The sequence below is a fragment of the Bufo bufo genome, chromosome 2, assembly GCF_905171765.1.
Source record: "Bufo bufo chromosome 2, aBufBuf1.1, whole genome shotgun sequence".
Lineage (NCBI taxonomy): Eukaryota > Metazoa > Chordata > Amphibia > Anura > Bufonidae > Bufo > Bufo bufo.
In genome coordinates this window covers 482,060,885-482,079,078 of record NC_053390.1, presented here as the reverse complement: position 1 = coordinate 482,079,078, position 18,194 = coordinate 482,060,885, and the positions used below count along the sequence as shown (strand labels likewise).

The window sequence follows — 18,194 nt, the reverse complement described above, 5'->3', positions numbered from 1 at the left end:
ATTCCAAAAGATATGTTTGGCGCAAAAACAACACTGCACATTACCAAAAAAACACCATACCCACAGTGAAGCATGGTGGTGGCAGCATCATGCTTTGGGGCTGTTTTTCTTCAGATGGAACTGGGGCCTTAGTTAAACTAGAGAGAATTATGAGCAGTTCCAAATAGGTGGAAAAAGTTCTTAAAAGATTTATCTTTGTCTCATTTTTTTTTTTACATCACAGAAACCTGACATTTTAACAGGGGTGTGTAGACTTTTTATATCCACTGTATGCAAAAATAGCCAGGGTCAGGAAGGTGAAAAATGGCAGGGTCTTGAAGGGGTTAACACAAGGCACTTACCAATATATTGCGATTGTCCATATGGCTTTGTTTGATGGCTAGATTCATTTTTCCACTACATTGTACACTGCTCGTTTCCATGGTTACGACCACCCTGCAATCCAGCAGCAGCGGCAATGCTTGAACACTATGGTAAAAAGTAAGGGTGTTGCAAGGAGGGGGATAAGTGGGGCACATGTCCCGGGTGGTGCGCCCGGGCAGTTCATTTAGATAGTGAAGCAGCGAGCTGTCCGCTCGCTGCTTCACCGGTCAGCTGAGCTATGGCACTCCCCAGCAGTCCACACATCGAGATGCTGGGCTGTGTAGGAGGCAGCGGGCAAACCCAGGAATGCGCACAATGTGTGTGTGTGACTGTGTCTGTGTCACGGCCTTTGGTGTGCGCTGTGACACTTTTGCCACGCTTGCTGTTGCCTGGGGCAACGTGTTGCTGTTTCAGCATAGGTCACATTAAAAGGTGGAAAAAAGTTCTGAAATGAGTTATCTTTGTCGCATTTTTTTTACATCACAGAAACCTGACATTTTAACAGGGGTGTGTAGACTTTTTATATCCACTGTACCTATGTAATAGGCTTCTCAAATAGTCCTGGATTTTGTATGTGGGATCTGTTTTCAATTCCTCATACACATTATTATTCTCTAATTGTCTGCGGGCTTCTGACAGATAATAATCTTTAGTCATCAGGATCACGTTGCCCCGCTTGTCCGCCGGTTTAATAACCATATGATCACGGAATTGTAGCCTTCTCAGGGCTTTTTCTTCCCCCATGTCTAGATTTTTGTGTGCTTGGGGGTATACCAGGGATTTTACCCCTTCAAGTACTTTTAGTTGGAATAGATCTATACTACTGCCGGTGGGCAAGGGGGAACTAAACATGGACCTAATTCCCCCTGTAAACTCCTCCCGTGCCTGTGTCTGTGTTTGGAATGGATGACAGGTTCAACATGGGATACCCCAACACAGACACAGGCATGCTTTTAGTGCTACATATAGACTATAACATATCATCGCTTCAAACAGTGAGTAGTGTGTTCACACACAGCAAGCTACTATAACGCATTATTTGATATGCTGTAACAATCAGCAAGCAATACTACGAGACTTTGTATACTATTGCAACATACTAGCCTTAGCTGCTAGTCATTACCTAACACCAGCAGAGACATAGCGCATTTGGATTTATTCAATATCAAACCTACGATTTCCTATTGGGTACCAGTGACACCCCATACTGGTTATTTGAGTCCACACAGATGGTTATTTATGTATTAACTGTATTTTATCGAATGTATTTTGTGATTTATTTAGGTACCTGATTTTACTGTGACAAATAAATAGTTTAAACGTATTGGCTGCAGCTCCATTTGATTATCATATGTAGGTGTGCCCCTCTCCTCTACTTAGTCATGTAGACTATAACATAGCACATTATATTTAGATATATATTTACTGTTCCTATTATATTTATATATACACCTACTGTTCCTATCCTATTACTATATTTATTTTTGTATCCCTATTCTTAAAATTGTGTCAAAAACCCATCCCCCGGTGCTCTCACATTCCCCTGAGTGTGGGGCGGGGTTTCTTCACTTTCCCTGCCAGCTCTTGCTGCGCTTAAGTCCGAAAACCAGAAGTCACGTGGGCTGCATGCGTTCCATGATGCGGTCCATATACCTACCGGAAGTTTAGTCCCTCCGACCTAGGATGGATCGAGGCGTCCTTTTACCTCCTCCCCACCTTCACATATAGATCGGGGACGGAGGATATTCACAATATATGCCTTTTAGGACAGACTCTAATTAACACAGAATGGACATGCGTTGCACAGTGGAACGCATGCCCCACCGGAACCGGAAGTGACATCACTTCCTTATCCCGCCCGGACACATGTGCTCCTAATGGATACACAATATGGATGGGTATAATAAAAGGAATATTCCAGAAGCTCTTCCCGTGGAGACTGTGGTTTGTTCCTGTGACTCTACAAGCGATCCTGGCCGGGGGAGTTTAGCCTTTGGGTGTTTTATGCTTATCCCTTAGACTATCTGCCCCTGTGAAGTGAGTTTCTTATATGTATAATTTTATTTATTTTATCCGTATTTTATTTTATTTATTGGCTTGTGGTTTTATATACCTATATATTCTGCCATAACTGAGGTTTTGAACCCACTTTTAACGAACTGTTGATATATACACAGACTGTTCCTCTAATAAACGCACAGTCGTTCTTCTATTCACGGACCATATATACTTCTTAAAAATCTACTCTAGTCAGACTTCATTTCACACAGGTGATTGTCGCCTATTTTGTGGCTGGGTTCTTTTCTTGTGTTTTTTTCCCTTTGCTTTATCAATACTATATACGACTATCAGCCACTCCTGGCAGCCTCCCACCCACCCGTCTCCCTACTCACTATTGGTTTCTCTCTCCTTCCTGGTGGCGCCTGGTTGTTGTCCTTAAGACCACCTTTGGAGTAACCGTCCAAGGGAAGTCTAAGATTAACGCTCTTTTTTGGGGGGGGGGGGGGATTCTTTCCCCTCTCCTTCTACACACTAAGATCCGAGCCGCTCCCAGGAGTATTTGGATTATTGCACCTCTGTAATAAGGCCGAGTAGGCAACACAGAGGGGGATAATGGAATTTGGGTATTGCATATGATAATGATAGAGAAATTCACTCAGAGATCTCTTTCCCATTTAGTTATAAACCAATATTCACTCTGATTGATCTTGGGCAGTAGTAAGGTATAGAGAGTTGAGATGTTTTTGATGGGTTCTTTCTGTTGTATAGCTAATTTCCCATTTCCTCCACCATGACGGCCACAATGAGAGATGACCCTTGACCTCTGTAGGGGCAGGAACACACAGAGAGAGTTTAAGTAGCCCCCACCCCTCCACCCCCTCAGTGTTTTCCTGCCCCTACAAGGGTTAACATACAGAGAGAGGCCTCCCTATCGGGAGGTGAAGAAAGAAGACAGGAAAAAATTACCTGCATCTCCCGCTGTCCTCCCGCGGCAGGGGCTAAGGCTGGACAGCGGGGGCAACAAGGACCCTCGTCCCGGCTTAAGCTGGGGCCTGCGGTCCTTACTATGAGGCAGTCTTCCTTCCACTTGGTGGAAGCAGTCAGCCAGAGACGGTTCCAGGCGAAGCACGAGCGCAGAGTGCGGTGTCTCCTATCTTGTTGGGACTGGCTGACGGTAAGTGCGATGCGGCACATGGAGCGCATCTGAGGTTCATCAGGGATTGTGCGGCGCATTGAGCGCCCCGAGAATGCAGCAGTGTACAGTATAATACAGGGGGCAGCTTTATGACGTAAGATGCCAGGAAATTTAAATTACACAGTGCTCATACAGAACTTTCTCTGCATCTCCGCCGTGATGTCCAGAGACACCTACACCTCGTCTGGAGGGCCCGGATCCCTCAACAGAATGGCTTAAACAGAAGAAAATAAGCCTTTTGGAGTGGCCCAGTGAAAGTCCTGACCTCAACCCGATTGAGATGCTGGGGCATGACCTCAAGAAAGCGATTCACACCAGACATCCCAAGAATATTGCTGAACTGAAACAGTTCTGTAAAGAGGAATGGTCAGGAATTACTCCTGACCGTTGTGCACGTCTGATCTGCAACTACAAGAAATGTTTGGTTGAAGTTATTGCTGCCAAAAGAGGTTCAACCAGTTATTAAATCCAAGGGTTCACATACTTTTTCCACCTGCACTGTGAATGTTTACATGGTGTGTTCAATAAAAAACATAGTAACATTTAATTATTTGTGTGTGTTATTAGTTTAAGCAGACTGTGATTGTCTATTGTTGTGACTTAGATGAAGATCAGATCACATTTTATGACCAATTTGTGCAGAAATCCATATCATTCCAAAGGGTTCACATACTTTTTCTTGCAACTGTAAAATTATATATATATATATATATATATATATATATATATATATATATATATACTTCTGATATGTGATAATCTTGCTGATATTTGGTTGCTTTCTTTTGTCCCTTAGGGCACAAGAGACCCTAAGTCTAAAGCAATGTCTCTTAAATGCTCTGCTTGTTCAAAAAAGCTTCCTGAAAACTATAAGAAAAGACTATGCAGATCTTGCATGTCCGACAATTTGAAAGAAGAACAACCAAATATCTTTTCAGAAATGAAGTCCTTCATTCACGAAGAAATTAAATCTTCCCTGGCTTCCATGTCTACTCCCATCACCTCTATTCCTCCTGTAAAAAAGCAGAGACTTTCCATCTAGTCTTCCTCTCACCCAGAGGACATTGAGGAGGACCACCTCTCAGAGGAAGAGATCATAGATATTGATAAAAAACATTTTTTCTCCTCTGATGATATGGAGGAGTTGTTGAAGGCAGTAAGAGCCACAATGGGTATAGAGGACACTCCTAAGCCTCGCACGGTGCAAGATGAAATGTTTGGAGGCCTTCGCTCAAAAAAATCCATTGTCTTTTCCTATTAATGAAAATATCAGGGAAATGATTATGGATGAGTGGCTGGATCCGGAGAAGAGACTTGGTGTCGCAAAATAATTCAGAAATAGACTATGCTTTGATCAGACAGAATGCAAGATTTGTGATGATATTCCAAAAATAGACATTCAGGTAGCCAAAGTAGTGAAAAAAGTTACCCTTTAAAGATTCCTCACAACTGGGTGATCCTATGGAATGTAAAGCAGATGGCCTTCTAAAAAGATCTTGGGAATCCGCCATGTTTGGGGTCAAAACTAACATAGCGGCAACTTCCGTGGCTAGGGATATGTACATTTGGTTAGCAGAGCTAGAAAAACATCTTAAAAATAAGACTCCCAGAGAAAATATTATAGATTCTATACACAGCCAATGAAGACAATAGAAAAGCGGGCAGCACTACTGGACCACTCCTATGTGGTTACTCAGTCCTACAAACCCCGTAACACTCAGTGTACGTGGTGTACTGCCTCGAATAGTAAGTGATGATACTCGATGAACAGATTGCAGAAATACAGGCGGCACTCACCACTGGAGAAGAATCTTCTTTATTTCGAATACATCGATACAGGCAAAATAGGGCTGGGGCGGAAGACCTTCCACCGACACCACGCTAGGTAGCAAACGCTTTCTCCGGCTACCAATGTGACGACATGGATATGCGCCGGCTCTTATGCTTCGTCAAGTAAGGTTGTCATGGCAACCAATAATGCCGAAGCTCAAACAGATAGGCGGATCCATGTCTCACTACAATTAAACAGTTCACAGAACTTTGTTGCACTCTGTTTGGCGTCTGCTGTGTATAGGGTTCCCACCCCAATTTGCTAGTAGTAATCGATCACAGCAACTCAACTTGAATCAAAAGATACTTTTTTTTTTATAGCTGGGTACATAAGAAATAAGCGGCAGTACGTGTGTAAACGTTTTCGGCGCATAGGCCTTGATCAGACACTGTGCCGCAGTTAGCTATCAGGAGTAGAGTAGACACCTTTACTCCACAGGTGCGATCTGACACCTTTACCCACGTTGTACTTTTACTCTACTCTTGATACCTAACTGCGGCACAGTGGCTGATGAAGGCCTACGCACCGAAAATGTTTAAACACGTACTGCCGCTTATGTGCCCAGCAATACAAAAAGTATCTTTGATTCAAGTTGAGTTGCTGTGATCGATTACTCACTACAATTAAAATCAGTAATCCAAAACATGACCCCTACAAACAATAAGCAATATAACAGACAATTAGATGAATACATTAAGGTCATTTTGTTCATTTAATCCTAATGCTCCCGTGGCGTCTGTGCGGATAATACACCGCGCCTCTTTGTGAAGCAGGAGGCGGTCTATCCCCACCCTGCGTCATCGGAGGGCGGCTTTGATTCCAGCAAAGCTGAGGCATTTAATATCGCCTCCATGAACTCTACGTACATGGTCTATGAGGCGGGGGCAACCTTTCACTGACTTTACCGAGTTTAGGTGCTCCCTAAACCTCTCGTACATAGGTCTAATGGTTTTGCCCACATAAAATGCCCCGCATCTGCAATTAACAATATACACCACAAAGGTAGTTTTACACGTAATAAATTGGGTTATCCTATGGTTTACACCTCCAATGGTGAGCTCTTTCTTTTGATAATTATAGCTACAAAAAGAGCAGTCACCACATTTAGGGCTGTTTCACACGAGCGGATGCCGTGCGTGGCATCCGCTCCGTGAAAGAGTGCCAAGTGGCATCCGCTCCGTGAAAGAGTGCCAAGACCCGATGCAGACTGCAGAGGCACGGAGCATTAACATGACTGATAATGCTCCGTGCCTCTCTGTGATCTCTTTACTACGAAATCACAGTGACAACTGTGATTTCGTAGTAAAGAGATCACAGAGAGGCACGGAGCATTATCAGTCATGTTAATGCTCCGTGCCTCTGCAGTCTGCATCGGGTCTTGGCACTCTTTCACGGAGCGGATGCCCGCACGGCATCCGCTCGTGTGAACTCAGCCTTAAAGTTGCCACATGGTTTCCTACCTGTTAGCCAATTCTTTTTGTTTTTTTCTTTAAAGCAGATACGAACCAGCATGTCCTTAAGTGTGTGACTCCTTTTAAAACGTGACCACCAGCCTCTTTTCCACAAATTTAGCCAAACTCGGTTCATTTTTAAGTATGTCCCAATTATTTAGAACGACCAGTTTAATCCGGTCCGACATAGGGCTGAATTTAAATGCGAACACAAATCTACCTTCACTTTCTACATCACAACTTTTTTTTTACCATTGAGGTGCAGTAATTCTTGTGTGTGATTGTGCCCTACGCATAGCACTATCCAATCCCCATATCGAATACCCTCTCCTAGTGAATCTCTCTCTTAATTGATTTGCTTGTCTGGCTTACCCTTCATTGGTGTTATTGATTCGTCTCAGTCTCACATATTGTCCGTATGGTACAGCTTCCTTTACGGTACGTGGGTAAAAGCTACCATGGTGCAGTAGGGAATTAGTCGCAGTGGGTTTTCTATACCCTTCTGTGACAATCCCACCATCCCGCACAATGACACGAACATCGAGAAACTCCAAGGAATTGCCCCCAAAATTGAGGGTAAACTTCATGTTCATGTCATTGGTGCGATTGAGGTAAGCCACAAAATCCTCACGCTGCGTCCGTGTACCCATCCACACCACATAGATATCATCCACGTAGCGTATAAATATTTTCATATGTATTAGGAAGGGAACACATATATCTCAGCAGATTGGAGGATAAATGTTGGCAAACGTGCACGAGACTGGAGTCCCCATTGCCGTGCAATTGTCTGAACCATTGCTGACCAAACTTAAATGTATTGTTAGTTTGGGGTCAAAACTAACATAGCGGCAACTTCCGTGGCTAGGGCTATGTACATTTGGTTAGCAGAGCTAGAAGATCATCTTAAAAATAAGAATCCCAGAGAGAGAAAATATTATAGACTCTATACCTCTGCTAAGATCAGCAACTGCCTTTCTGGCAGATGCATCGGCGGAGTCGATACGCTTTTCCTCTAAGGAAGCAGCTTTCTCCACCGCAGCACGCAGAGCCTTATGGATGAAGGCTTGGTTACGAGATAAGGCATCTAAGGCTAAACTATGCTCCATATCCTTTTCGGGCAAATTCGTGTTTGGTCCAACATTGGACAAGATACTGGAAAAGGCGGCCGACAGAAAAAAAGGATTTCCAGAGGAGAAAGAATCAAGGAAGAAGTCCTTTCGTCAGTTCCCCTCTCAACCCAGATCCTACAGAGGGATGGGAAAATCGGGCCGGTGGAGCTACCCCAAGGGTAGTAGAGGCAGAGGATTTATCCTTAATCCCCAGAATAGACAGGGAAACAGACAATGACACCAGAGTGGGAGGCAGAATGAAGAGATTTCTTGTTCATTGGAGTCAGATTACATCAAATTCCTGGGCATTAGACATCATTGCCCAGGGGTACAAAATAGAATTCTCTTTCATACCTCCAGAGAGATTTCAGATCACGTCCCAAAACAAAGCAGTTCAAACAAAGATTTGGCAAGGTGTTCAGGACTTAGTAAGATCAGAAAGAGTCCAGGAGGTTCCGGATTCAGAAAAAGAAAAAAGGTTTTTATTCAAACCTTTTTTTTTTGTAAAAAAAAAACACCTTTTGTACTACTACTACACCATTTATTACGTACAGGAGATTCAAGATGGAGTCAATCGGCTCGGCAATACAGTTAATTCCAGAGGGTGCATTTATAACGTCAGTGGACCTAAGGGATGCCTATTATTACATTCCAATTCACCAGGTGTCCCAAAGATTTCTAAGATTCATGTTAAGAGATCCAAAAGGAATCCTTCATCATTTCCAGTACGTAAAACCCTCCCGTTCGGCATCTCATCGGCACCAAGAATATTTAGCAAATTAGTGGTGGAGATGGTCGCCTTCTTACGCAAAAAAGGAAACAGCATTATTCCTTATCTGGACGACTTCTTAATAGTCGGCAACTCAAAAGAAGCAAGTTCCTGGGCCACACAGAACTTTATGGACACTCTTTCGGATCTAGGATGGATAGAAAATCTAAGAAAATCAACTCTTACCCCATCCACAAAAATCTGATTCCTAGGCGTAGAGTTATATTCCAGATCTGTGTCTTATAGGGTGAAAAATACGGTATTTATTTTCTTTGGAGTTGTGTGAGGGCTTGATTTTTGCGGGGCAACTTGTAGTTTTCATTGGTATAATTTAGGGGTAAATAACCCATAGGTTTTTAGAGTAGGACAATAAGAAAAAAAAAATCTCATTAGAACTCAGGTCAGACCACTAATCAAACCCCCAATGTTAATCAGACCTCAGATAAGAGCCTCCTGCCTCTCATCAGTCCCCATTGCCTCTCATATTAGCAGTCAGCAGCCCCACATCAGCCTTATATTGCCTCAGCATCTCCATATTGCCCCAGATCAGCCCCCAGCATGTCCATATTGCCCCAGATCAGCCTCCAGCATGTCCATATTGCCCCCATATCAGCCTCCAGCATGTCCATATTGCCCCCATATCAGCCTCCAGCATGTCCATATTGCCCCCATATCAGCCTCCAGCATGTCCATATTGCCCCCATATCAGCCTCCAGCATGTCCATATTGCCCCCATATCAGCCTCCAGCATGTCCATATTGCCCCCATATCAGCCTCCAGCATGTCCATATTGCCCCCATATCAGCCTCCAGCATGTCCATATTGCCCCCATATCAGCCTCCAGCATGTCCATATTATCCCCATATCAGCCTCCAGCATGTCCATATTATCCCCATATCAGCCTCCAGCATGTCCATAATGCCCCCATATCAGCCTTCAGCATGTCCATATTGCCCCCATATCAGCCTCCAGGATCTTTATATTGCCACCAGCGCCTCATGTTTTATAAAATAAAAAAAAAACACTTAACTTTTCTGCTCTGGACGCCGCCACTCCTCCTCCTCCTCCTCCGTCTGCTGTGAACTGGCGCGCACAGCATGAGGTCACAGTGCCCTGACACTGTGCGCAGCCTTCACAGCCGACAACCAGGAAGCGGTCACTACAGAGCCTTCACCGCTTCCTGGTCCTCCGGTACTAATGAAGAGCTTCCATAATGAAAGCTCTTCATTAGTATTCGCCCCATAAGACGCAGGGGCATTTTCCCCCACTTTAAGGGGGGGTAAAAAAAAAATGTCTTATAGGGTAAAAATACGGTAAATTTATGGGTCTTGGGATGCGGTGATGTAAAAAGATTAGATTTTTTATTTTATTTTTTAAAAAGGGTTTTACTGCACAAAAATATTAAAACCTAAAAAACTAAGGGTCACGTTTATTAAGACCAGCGTTTTAGATGCTGGTCTTAATAAGGCCCTGCGCTGGATCGACCTGAGTTATTAAGAGGCACTGGTCTCTTCATAACTTCGGCAGATCCACTGCCGCTTTTAATTGTAAGACAGCTTCCTAAACCAGGCATAGAAAATGGTGAATGAGACAGGTCATCCCCTTCCCCGCTACAAACACTTTTTTTTAGACCTGGGAGAAGTTGCAGACTGTGGCGCAAAGGACCTTTGTGCCACAATCTGCACCAGAAATATGCCTAATTTAACCCCTTAAGGACACAGCCTTATTTCACCTTAGGACCAGGCCATTTTTTGCAAATCTGACCAGTGTCACTTTAAGTGCTGATAACTTTAAAACGCTTTGACTTATCCAGGCCATTCTGAGATTGTTTTTTCGTCACATATTGTACTTCATGACACTGGTAAAATGAAGTAAAAAAAAATTATTTTTTTTTGCACAAAAAATACCTAAATTTAACAAAAATTTCTAAGTTTCAGTTTCTCTACTTCTGTAATACATAGTAATACCCCCAAATATTGTGATGACTTTACATTCTCCATATGTCTACTTCATGTTTGAATTATTTTGGGAATGATATTTTATTTTTTGGGGATGTTATAAGGCTTAGAAGTTTAGAAGCAAATCTTGAAATTTTTCAGAAATTTACAAAAACTCAATTTTTAGGTACCAGTTCAGGTCTGAAGTCACTTTGCGAGGCTTACATAATAGAAACCACCTGAAAATGACCCCATCTAAGAAACTACACCCCTCAAGGTATTCAAAACTGATTTTACATACGTCGTTAACCCTTTAGGTGTTGCACAAGAGTTATTGGCAAATGGGGATGAAATTTGAAAATTTCATTTTTTTGCCTTATTTTCCATTTTAACCCATTTTTTCCACTAACAAAGCAAGGGTTAACAGCCAAACAAGACTGTATCTTTATTGCCCTGACTCTGCCGTTTACAGAAACACCCAATATGTGGTCGTACACTACTGTACGGCCACACAGCGGGGCGTAGAGTGAAAGGTGCACCGTTTGGTTTTTGGAGGGCTGATTTTTATGGACTAATTTATTTACACCGTGTCCTGTTTCAACCCCCCTGGAGTAGAAACTCCCTAAAAGTGACCCCATTTTGTAAACTACGGGATAAGGTGGCATTTGTTTGGGGACTATTTTTAGGGTAAATATGATTTTTGGTTGCTCTATATTACATTTTTGTGAGGCAAGGTTACCAAAAATTGAAATTCTGAAATTTCATCTCCATTTGCCATTAACTGTTGAGAAACACCTAAAGGGTTAATAAAGTTTGTATAATCAATTTTGAATACCTTGAGGGGTGTAGTTTCTTAGGGCCCTTTCACACTTGCGTTCTTTTCTTCCGGCATAGAGTTCCGTTGTCGGGGCTCTATGCCGGAAGAATCCTGATCAGTTTTATCCTAATGATGGAGAGAAATCCGTTCAGGATGCATCAGGATGTCTTCAGTTCCGGACCAGAATGTTTTTTGGCCGGAGAAAATACTGCAGCATGCTGCGCTTTTTGCTCCGGCCAAAAATCCTGAACACTTGCCGCAAGGCCGGATCCGGAATTAATGCCCATTGAAAGGCTTAAGCTAAACATCGTTTCGGCGCATTTCTTAGCTTTTTCTGAATGGTTACCATGGCTGCCAAGACGCTAAAGTCCTGGCAGCCATGGTAAAGTGTAGTGGGGAGTGGGGGAGCAGTATACTTACCGTCCGAGCGGCTCCCCGGGCGCTTCAGAGTGACGTCAGGGCGCCCCACGCGCATGGATGACGTGATCACATGAACACGTCATCCATGCGCATGGGGCGCTCTGACGTCATTCTGGAGCGCCCCGGGAGCCGCACGGACTGTAAGTATACTGCTCCCCCGCTCCCCACTACTACTATGGCAGCCAGGACTTTAATAGCGTCCTGGGTGCCATAGTAACACTGAATGCATTTTGAAGACTGATCCGTCTTCAAATGCTTTCAGTTCACTTGCGTTTTTCCGGATCCGGCGGGCACCTCCGGCAAATGGAGTGCACGCCGGATCCGGACAACGCAAGTGTGAAAGAGCCCTTAGATGGGGTCACTTTTAGGGAGTTTTTACTCTAGGTTGGCTTCAAAAGGGACATGGTGTCAATAAAAAAGGCCATCAAAATCAGCCTTCCAGAAACCACGTCGGTCCTTTCCTTTTGGGACCTCCCTTTTACTGATACAGCAGTTTACGACCACAAATGTTAACTTTTGTTTGGTTGTTAACCCTTGTTTTGTTACCGGAAAAAACGGATTGAAATGGAAAAGTGCCAAAAATAGCGGTTTTGGCACCGTTTTTTTTTTTTTTAACCGCGTTAATCTGGGGGGTTAGGTCATGGGATATTTTTATAGAGGAGATTCTCACGGACGCGGCAATACCTAATAAGTCTACTTTTTAAAAAAAAATTATTTAGGTTTTTGACTATATTATCCTTTTTGATACAATTTATTTTTTTGGGTATCTCTAAAGTCTAAGTGTCATTTTTTTTATTTTCTTTTATCCAATTATCTGATGTGGGGGCTCATTTTTTGCGGGATGAGCGGACGGTTTTATTGGCACTATTTTGGGGGCTATATGACTTTTTGATTGCTTGCTATTAAACTTTTTATTATGTAAGGTGAAAAAAAAAAAAAACTTTTTTTGCAATTTTTTTTTTTTCTGGACCGTGTTAATCTGGGGGGTTAGGTCATGGGGTATGAGAACCAGTTTTTTTTATCCGATGTCAGTGCTAAATTGGGATATAAATTTAGTACTCCATGGAAGTGTGATACTCCCTGAAGCAACCGCCAATGCAGAGGCCCGGATGATCGGGGCACGTGTCGCACTGAGTAGTCGTGTCCTTCCGTATCCCCCTCCTGCGACACACTCTGCACTTTTTTTTGGGTTCGTCCCTTTTTTCCAGTATGGGGGACCACACCTGGAAAGTGTTGGCCAGGGACGATTCGGGCGCCTACAGTTCCCGAGGTACTCCGGCCTGCTCTTTCCCGGTCCGAAAAGATCAGGGCCTTGAGGACTGCCTCATAGAACTGGAGGAATGTCCCTGTGCTGCCAGCGCTTCGGGATAGTACAAAAGAGTTGTACATGGCAACCTGTACCAAGTAGACCGCAATTTTTTTGTACCATGCCCGGGTTTTGCGCATGGCGTTTATATGGCTTGAGGACTTGATCCGAGAGATCAACTCCTCCCATATACCGATTGTAGTCGACGATACAATCGGGCTTGAGTACCGTTGCCGCGGTACCTCGCACAGGGACAGGGGTGATGCCGTTACCATGAATTGTGGACAGCATAAGGACATCCCTCTTGTCCTTATACCTGACCAGCAACAGGTTTCCAGTGGTAAGGGCACGGGTCTCACCCCTGGGGATAGGTACCTGGAGGGGGTGGGCAGGGAGGCCGCGTTGATTTTTCTGCACGGTCCCACAAGCGGACGTGGATCTGGCGGCAAGGGACTGGAACAAGGGGATACTGGTATAAAAGTTATCCACGTAAAGGTGGTAACCCTTATCCAGCAGTGGGTACATAAGGTCCCACACAAGTTTCCCGGTAACACCCAGAGTGGGGGGACATTCTGGGGGTTGAATCCGGGAATCTCGGCCCTCGTATACACAAAATTTGTAAGTGTACCCTGAGGTACTCTCACAAATTTTGTATAGCTTCACGCCATACCTCGCCCGCTTGGAGGGCACATACTGGCGGAAAATGAGTCTCCCCTTGAACGCAATGAGAGACTCATCAACCACGACCTCCCTTCCAGGTACATAGGACTCCATGAATTTGGCCCCAAAGTGATCGATGACCGGCCGTATCTTATACAGACGGTCATGGGCAGGATCACCTCGGGGGGGACATGCTGCATTATCGGAATAATGCAGACATTTCCGGATGGCCTCAAACCGGGAGTGTGTCATGGCCGTACTGTAAAGTGGGGTCTGGTATAGGACGTCCCCACTCCAGTACAGCCTGGCACTGGGTTTCTTGACCAGGCCCATATGCAGCACGAGGCCCCAAAATGTCCTCATTTCGGCTGCACTGGCCAAAAAGGAGCCCGGGTGCTGAGCAACGAACTGTTGGGCATACAGGTTCGTCTGCTCCACCATCAGATTTACCAGTGGGTCACTGAAAAAATAAAAATAAAAAGTCATATTCAGTGAAGCCCACTGTGGAAATCTGGATTCCTGATTGGCCTACAAAATCAGGAATCACGGGCTCGTATCGCTCTGGGCTACACCAGACTAGTTCACCGGCAGGGTGCTCCGGTGGATTTAACTGGTGGGCCGGGAAACCAGTACGAGCCCCAGAGCTGCTCGTACTAGTGTGGGCCACAGGGTCCCTAACATGGCGGTCCCCTTGCTCCGCCTGGCGGCGTCTCCGCCGCCTTGGGGGCTCATCATCATCGCTAGATGATGAGGACGCGGATGACAACAGGAATGTGGGGTCATCCTCGTTCTCACTGGGACTCTCGGAGTCGGAGGCAAGCTGGGCGTATGCCTCCTTGGCCGAGAACGTCCGGTGGGCCATAGGGGAGTGTGTGTCTGCGTGTATATGTGCGTGTGTGTAACTCTTTATTTGGTGTGCGTGTGTGTGGGGGCACGGGTGTTCACGAACTCACCCTAAAACTAACAGAAAAAAATAAAAATAAACTAACTAAAAAAAGGCCAAAAAATGATGGGAAAAAAAATTCAAAACCGCTGATCAACCATCCGAAGTTGATCAGCGGTGGGGTGTGCGATGCGCTAACAGTGGCCGGGCGCTAAGAGTGCCGGCCACAGTCAGCGTACAAAAAATAAAAAAATAAATGAATGCACCCCAAAAAAGGTGTGGGGGGGGGGGGGGGGGGGGCAAGCGGCAGCACCCCTGGTGGGTCTAGGGTCACACAGCTGTGCTGTGGACCCCAGACACCCTAACTTAGGGTGATGCAATAAAAGTACAAACTAACTTTCCCTTTTTTTTTCCCTGCCTAACCCAAACTTTCCCTATGTACCTGATGGGGGGTGCTGGGGCACAGATCGGGTCCTGGGGGCAGCGATGGAGGACACGTGTAGGCAGCTCCTCTCTCCTCCGGAACACAAAAGGAGGAAGAGAGGAGCGCCTGCCTCTTGAATCTGCCGCCGGACCGCCCATAGACCAATCAGAAGCGATCCTGAGTGGTGATGTCACCATCACCACTCAGGATCGCTGAATGGTGATTGGTGGGGTGAAATCACACCACCATCACCATCCTGTTCCGGGTTATCGGGTCTTCAGAGACCCGAATAACCCGGAAACGCAGAAAACCGCAGGTCTGAATTGATTTGAGCAGGCACGGGGTTCCGATCACTGCCCGCCGCGCGGCGGTGATCAAAAATACACAGGGCGTACATGTACGCCCTGTGTCCTTAAGGGGTTAACCGTATTTTTGTTTAATAAATGACCCCTATATGTATTTGGTATCGCTGTAATTGTACTGACCCAAACAATAAAGATATCATGTTATTTATGCCAAAAATTGAGTGCTGCAAAATTTATAACATAAAAACTCAGTGTTAGTATTGCTGCTTTTCCCCCCTTCCCCCTCCCAGAAAGAGTTAATAAAAGTTAATCAGAAAGTTATGTGTAACCAAAAATGGCACCATTAGAAACTACAACTTGTCTCGTGAAAAACAAGCCCTCATACAGCTACATAGATGAAAAAATAAAGTTATAGCTCTTGAAAGAAAAAAAGAAAAACGCTTGGTCAGTAAGCCCCAAAACAGGCAGGTCACTGAGGGGTTAACACCTGCCTCTGATATGAAGATGCGGTTTAAACATACCTGTGTAAGATAACGTATTTGTGCTGATAGTTCAGATTCAACCTTCTGCATGGAGGTGGTGAACTGAACAGCATGTCTGTCTAAGAGGCGTTCATTTGGTTTCTCCTTAGAGAGCTCCAATACAACATTTCCTGCAACAAATAAGAGAAACATAAGAGTGGCATTCCAACAGACATTTACTTAGAAGGCTTTAGATATATGTAAGAGTTCAGTCTGGAATTTTCTGGCACCCCAAAAAAAATGTGCAGATGTCCAAGATGTCTGTATAATAAAAGCATTTCTCACCTGCTCAATCCCCCAACCATTCCAGCAGTTTATTGTTGTGGCCCTGCAGCGATACCGTGCCTAAGCGTAATGTGAGGTAGTTGGGCATGTCCCTGCTGTAGGAAGATCTGCAAAGGCCAGTAAATGGAGTATTCAGGCACATCACTGCCGGAGAACCAAGGAAGACTGAGCAGGTAAGTGAGGCTTCTTTTTGATTTTAGAACCTTCCTGCCCTTCAGCAACATTTTGAAGAAAAATCCCTTTGTGGTGGTACTTCTAAGACATAATTCAGAAAACACCTACTGGGCCACAAGTATCCATTTGTGATATTCTTCTTCTGGCCAACACACACCTTGCAGGGAGAATAATAACGTTCCAAAGCTGAAGAGTTATGGAACATGTTCCCACAGAATTTGGTGCTGGATTACAGTGTGGATAGATTTGTGGACAGTTGAGATATTTTTCATTAGATAACATTAAAGTTAATCCAGGCATCTATTCAATTCTCACCAGGAGACAGTAAAAAAAAAAATAAAAAAAAAATAATAGGGTTTGTGGGCATAGCTTCATGGCCCAGACTGCAGACACAAGTAGCTTCGGCAGACATGCCAAATCCAAAGCTATTATGCACAAGTACGAAAACGCTACACTAATGCACCTCAGTGATAACGGATGATTGCTGAGGTGAAGAATGAAGAGCATCTCTCCTTTCAGTTTATAGCACATATGTGCACAACTCTGCTGGTTGGTACAAGGAAAGGGATACAGAATTCAACATTTCATGGGTCTAAAACATATAACTTTTATTACTTCTCATAAAAATTTACGAAAAAAATAAATAAAAATAATAATTAAAAAGAGAAAATTTATTATTTAGTAGCTGGTTGGATCCAGAATTATGTATTCTGTGTTATAAGAGGCAGCACCATGGGGTCTTTTACTGTGAAAACCTAGTATACCCTAGATACCTGACATAATGCAGTTGTAAACCCTCAGCCAGATATGAGCAGCCGACCCGCCCTGATAAGGGCATCCCCTAACCCAATCTCCTATGGTTCTGTTCTTCTATGTGTCTCGCCTTTTAAGTATGTGAGGCTCATCAGGGAGATCTTGAGCAGTGTGGCAATATGGGTTGTGTTACAAGAGGCATTGATAAGACGGGACTGATTGTATACACTGAGCTTGATTGCCCACCTCCCCTTACCAATTCTCTCTCTGGGGGATGCTTGAGAATATTCAGTACAAGGAGTGTGTCTGAGGTTTATTCATATTTTGCAGACAGTCAGGTGACCCAACTGATTCTGGAATGAAAAATTATGTACACAGTACTATATAACAAACATTGTGTAGTCATCCTTTCAGATTACCTGCATTTAATAAGATGGAAGCAATTTCTCTCTCAATCTCCTCTAGGATACGCAGTCTTTCATTTGCCAAACTGTAAGTTGCCATGAGTATCTTTATCCTGTCTAGAATATCTAGAATATAGAAAAGCACCACACCAACCTGAAGTACACAAAATATTATTTACATATAGAACTGTGCAAATGTTTTAAGCAGGTGTGGAAAAAAGTACTGCTAAGTAAGAATGCTTTCAAACAAATTAACAAAATGCCAAGTGTATGAACAAAAGAGAAACGTAAATCAAATCAATATTTTGTGTGACCAACTTTTGCCTTCAAAACCGCATCCATTCATCTAGGTACACATGCACACAGATTTTGAAGGAACTCGGCAGGGGGGTTGTTCTAAACATCCTTGAGAACGAACCATAGTGCTCCTGTGGATGTAGGCTTGCTGAAATCCTACTGTCCTCATGTAAGTTCAGACAGACTGAGTTGAGATTAGGGCTCTGTGAGGGCCTTATCATCACTTCCAGGACTACTTGTTCCTCTTTACGCTGAAGATAGTTCTTAATTGCAATGGCTATATGTT

General features: G+C 44.1%; 1 protein-coding gene across 1 annotated transcript in view; it reads right to left on the bottom strand.

Moving 5' to 3' along the window:
* Window positions 1-18,194, bottom strand: part of MED11 (mediator complex subunit 11) — a 62,307-nt gene that overhangs the window by 29,677 nt on the left and 14,436 nt on the right. The window contains exons 2-3 of the mRNA XM_040420426.1: window positions 17,627-17,765; window positions 15,996-16,126 (exon numbers count right to left, since the gene is read on the bottom strand). Coding sequence (XP_040276360.1) covers window positions 15,996-16,126; window positions 17,627-17,711 — 216 coding nt within the window. The 5' untranslated portion in view covers window positions 17,712-17,765. The remainder of the gene's footprint in view (window positions 1-15,995; window positions 16,127-17,626; window positions 17,766-18,194) is intronic.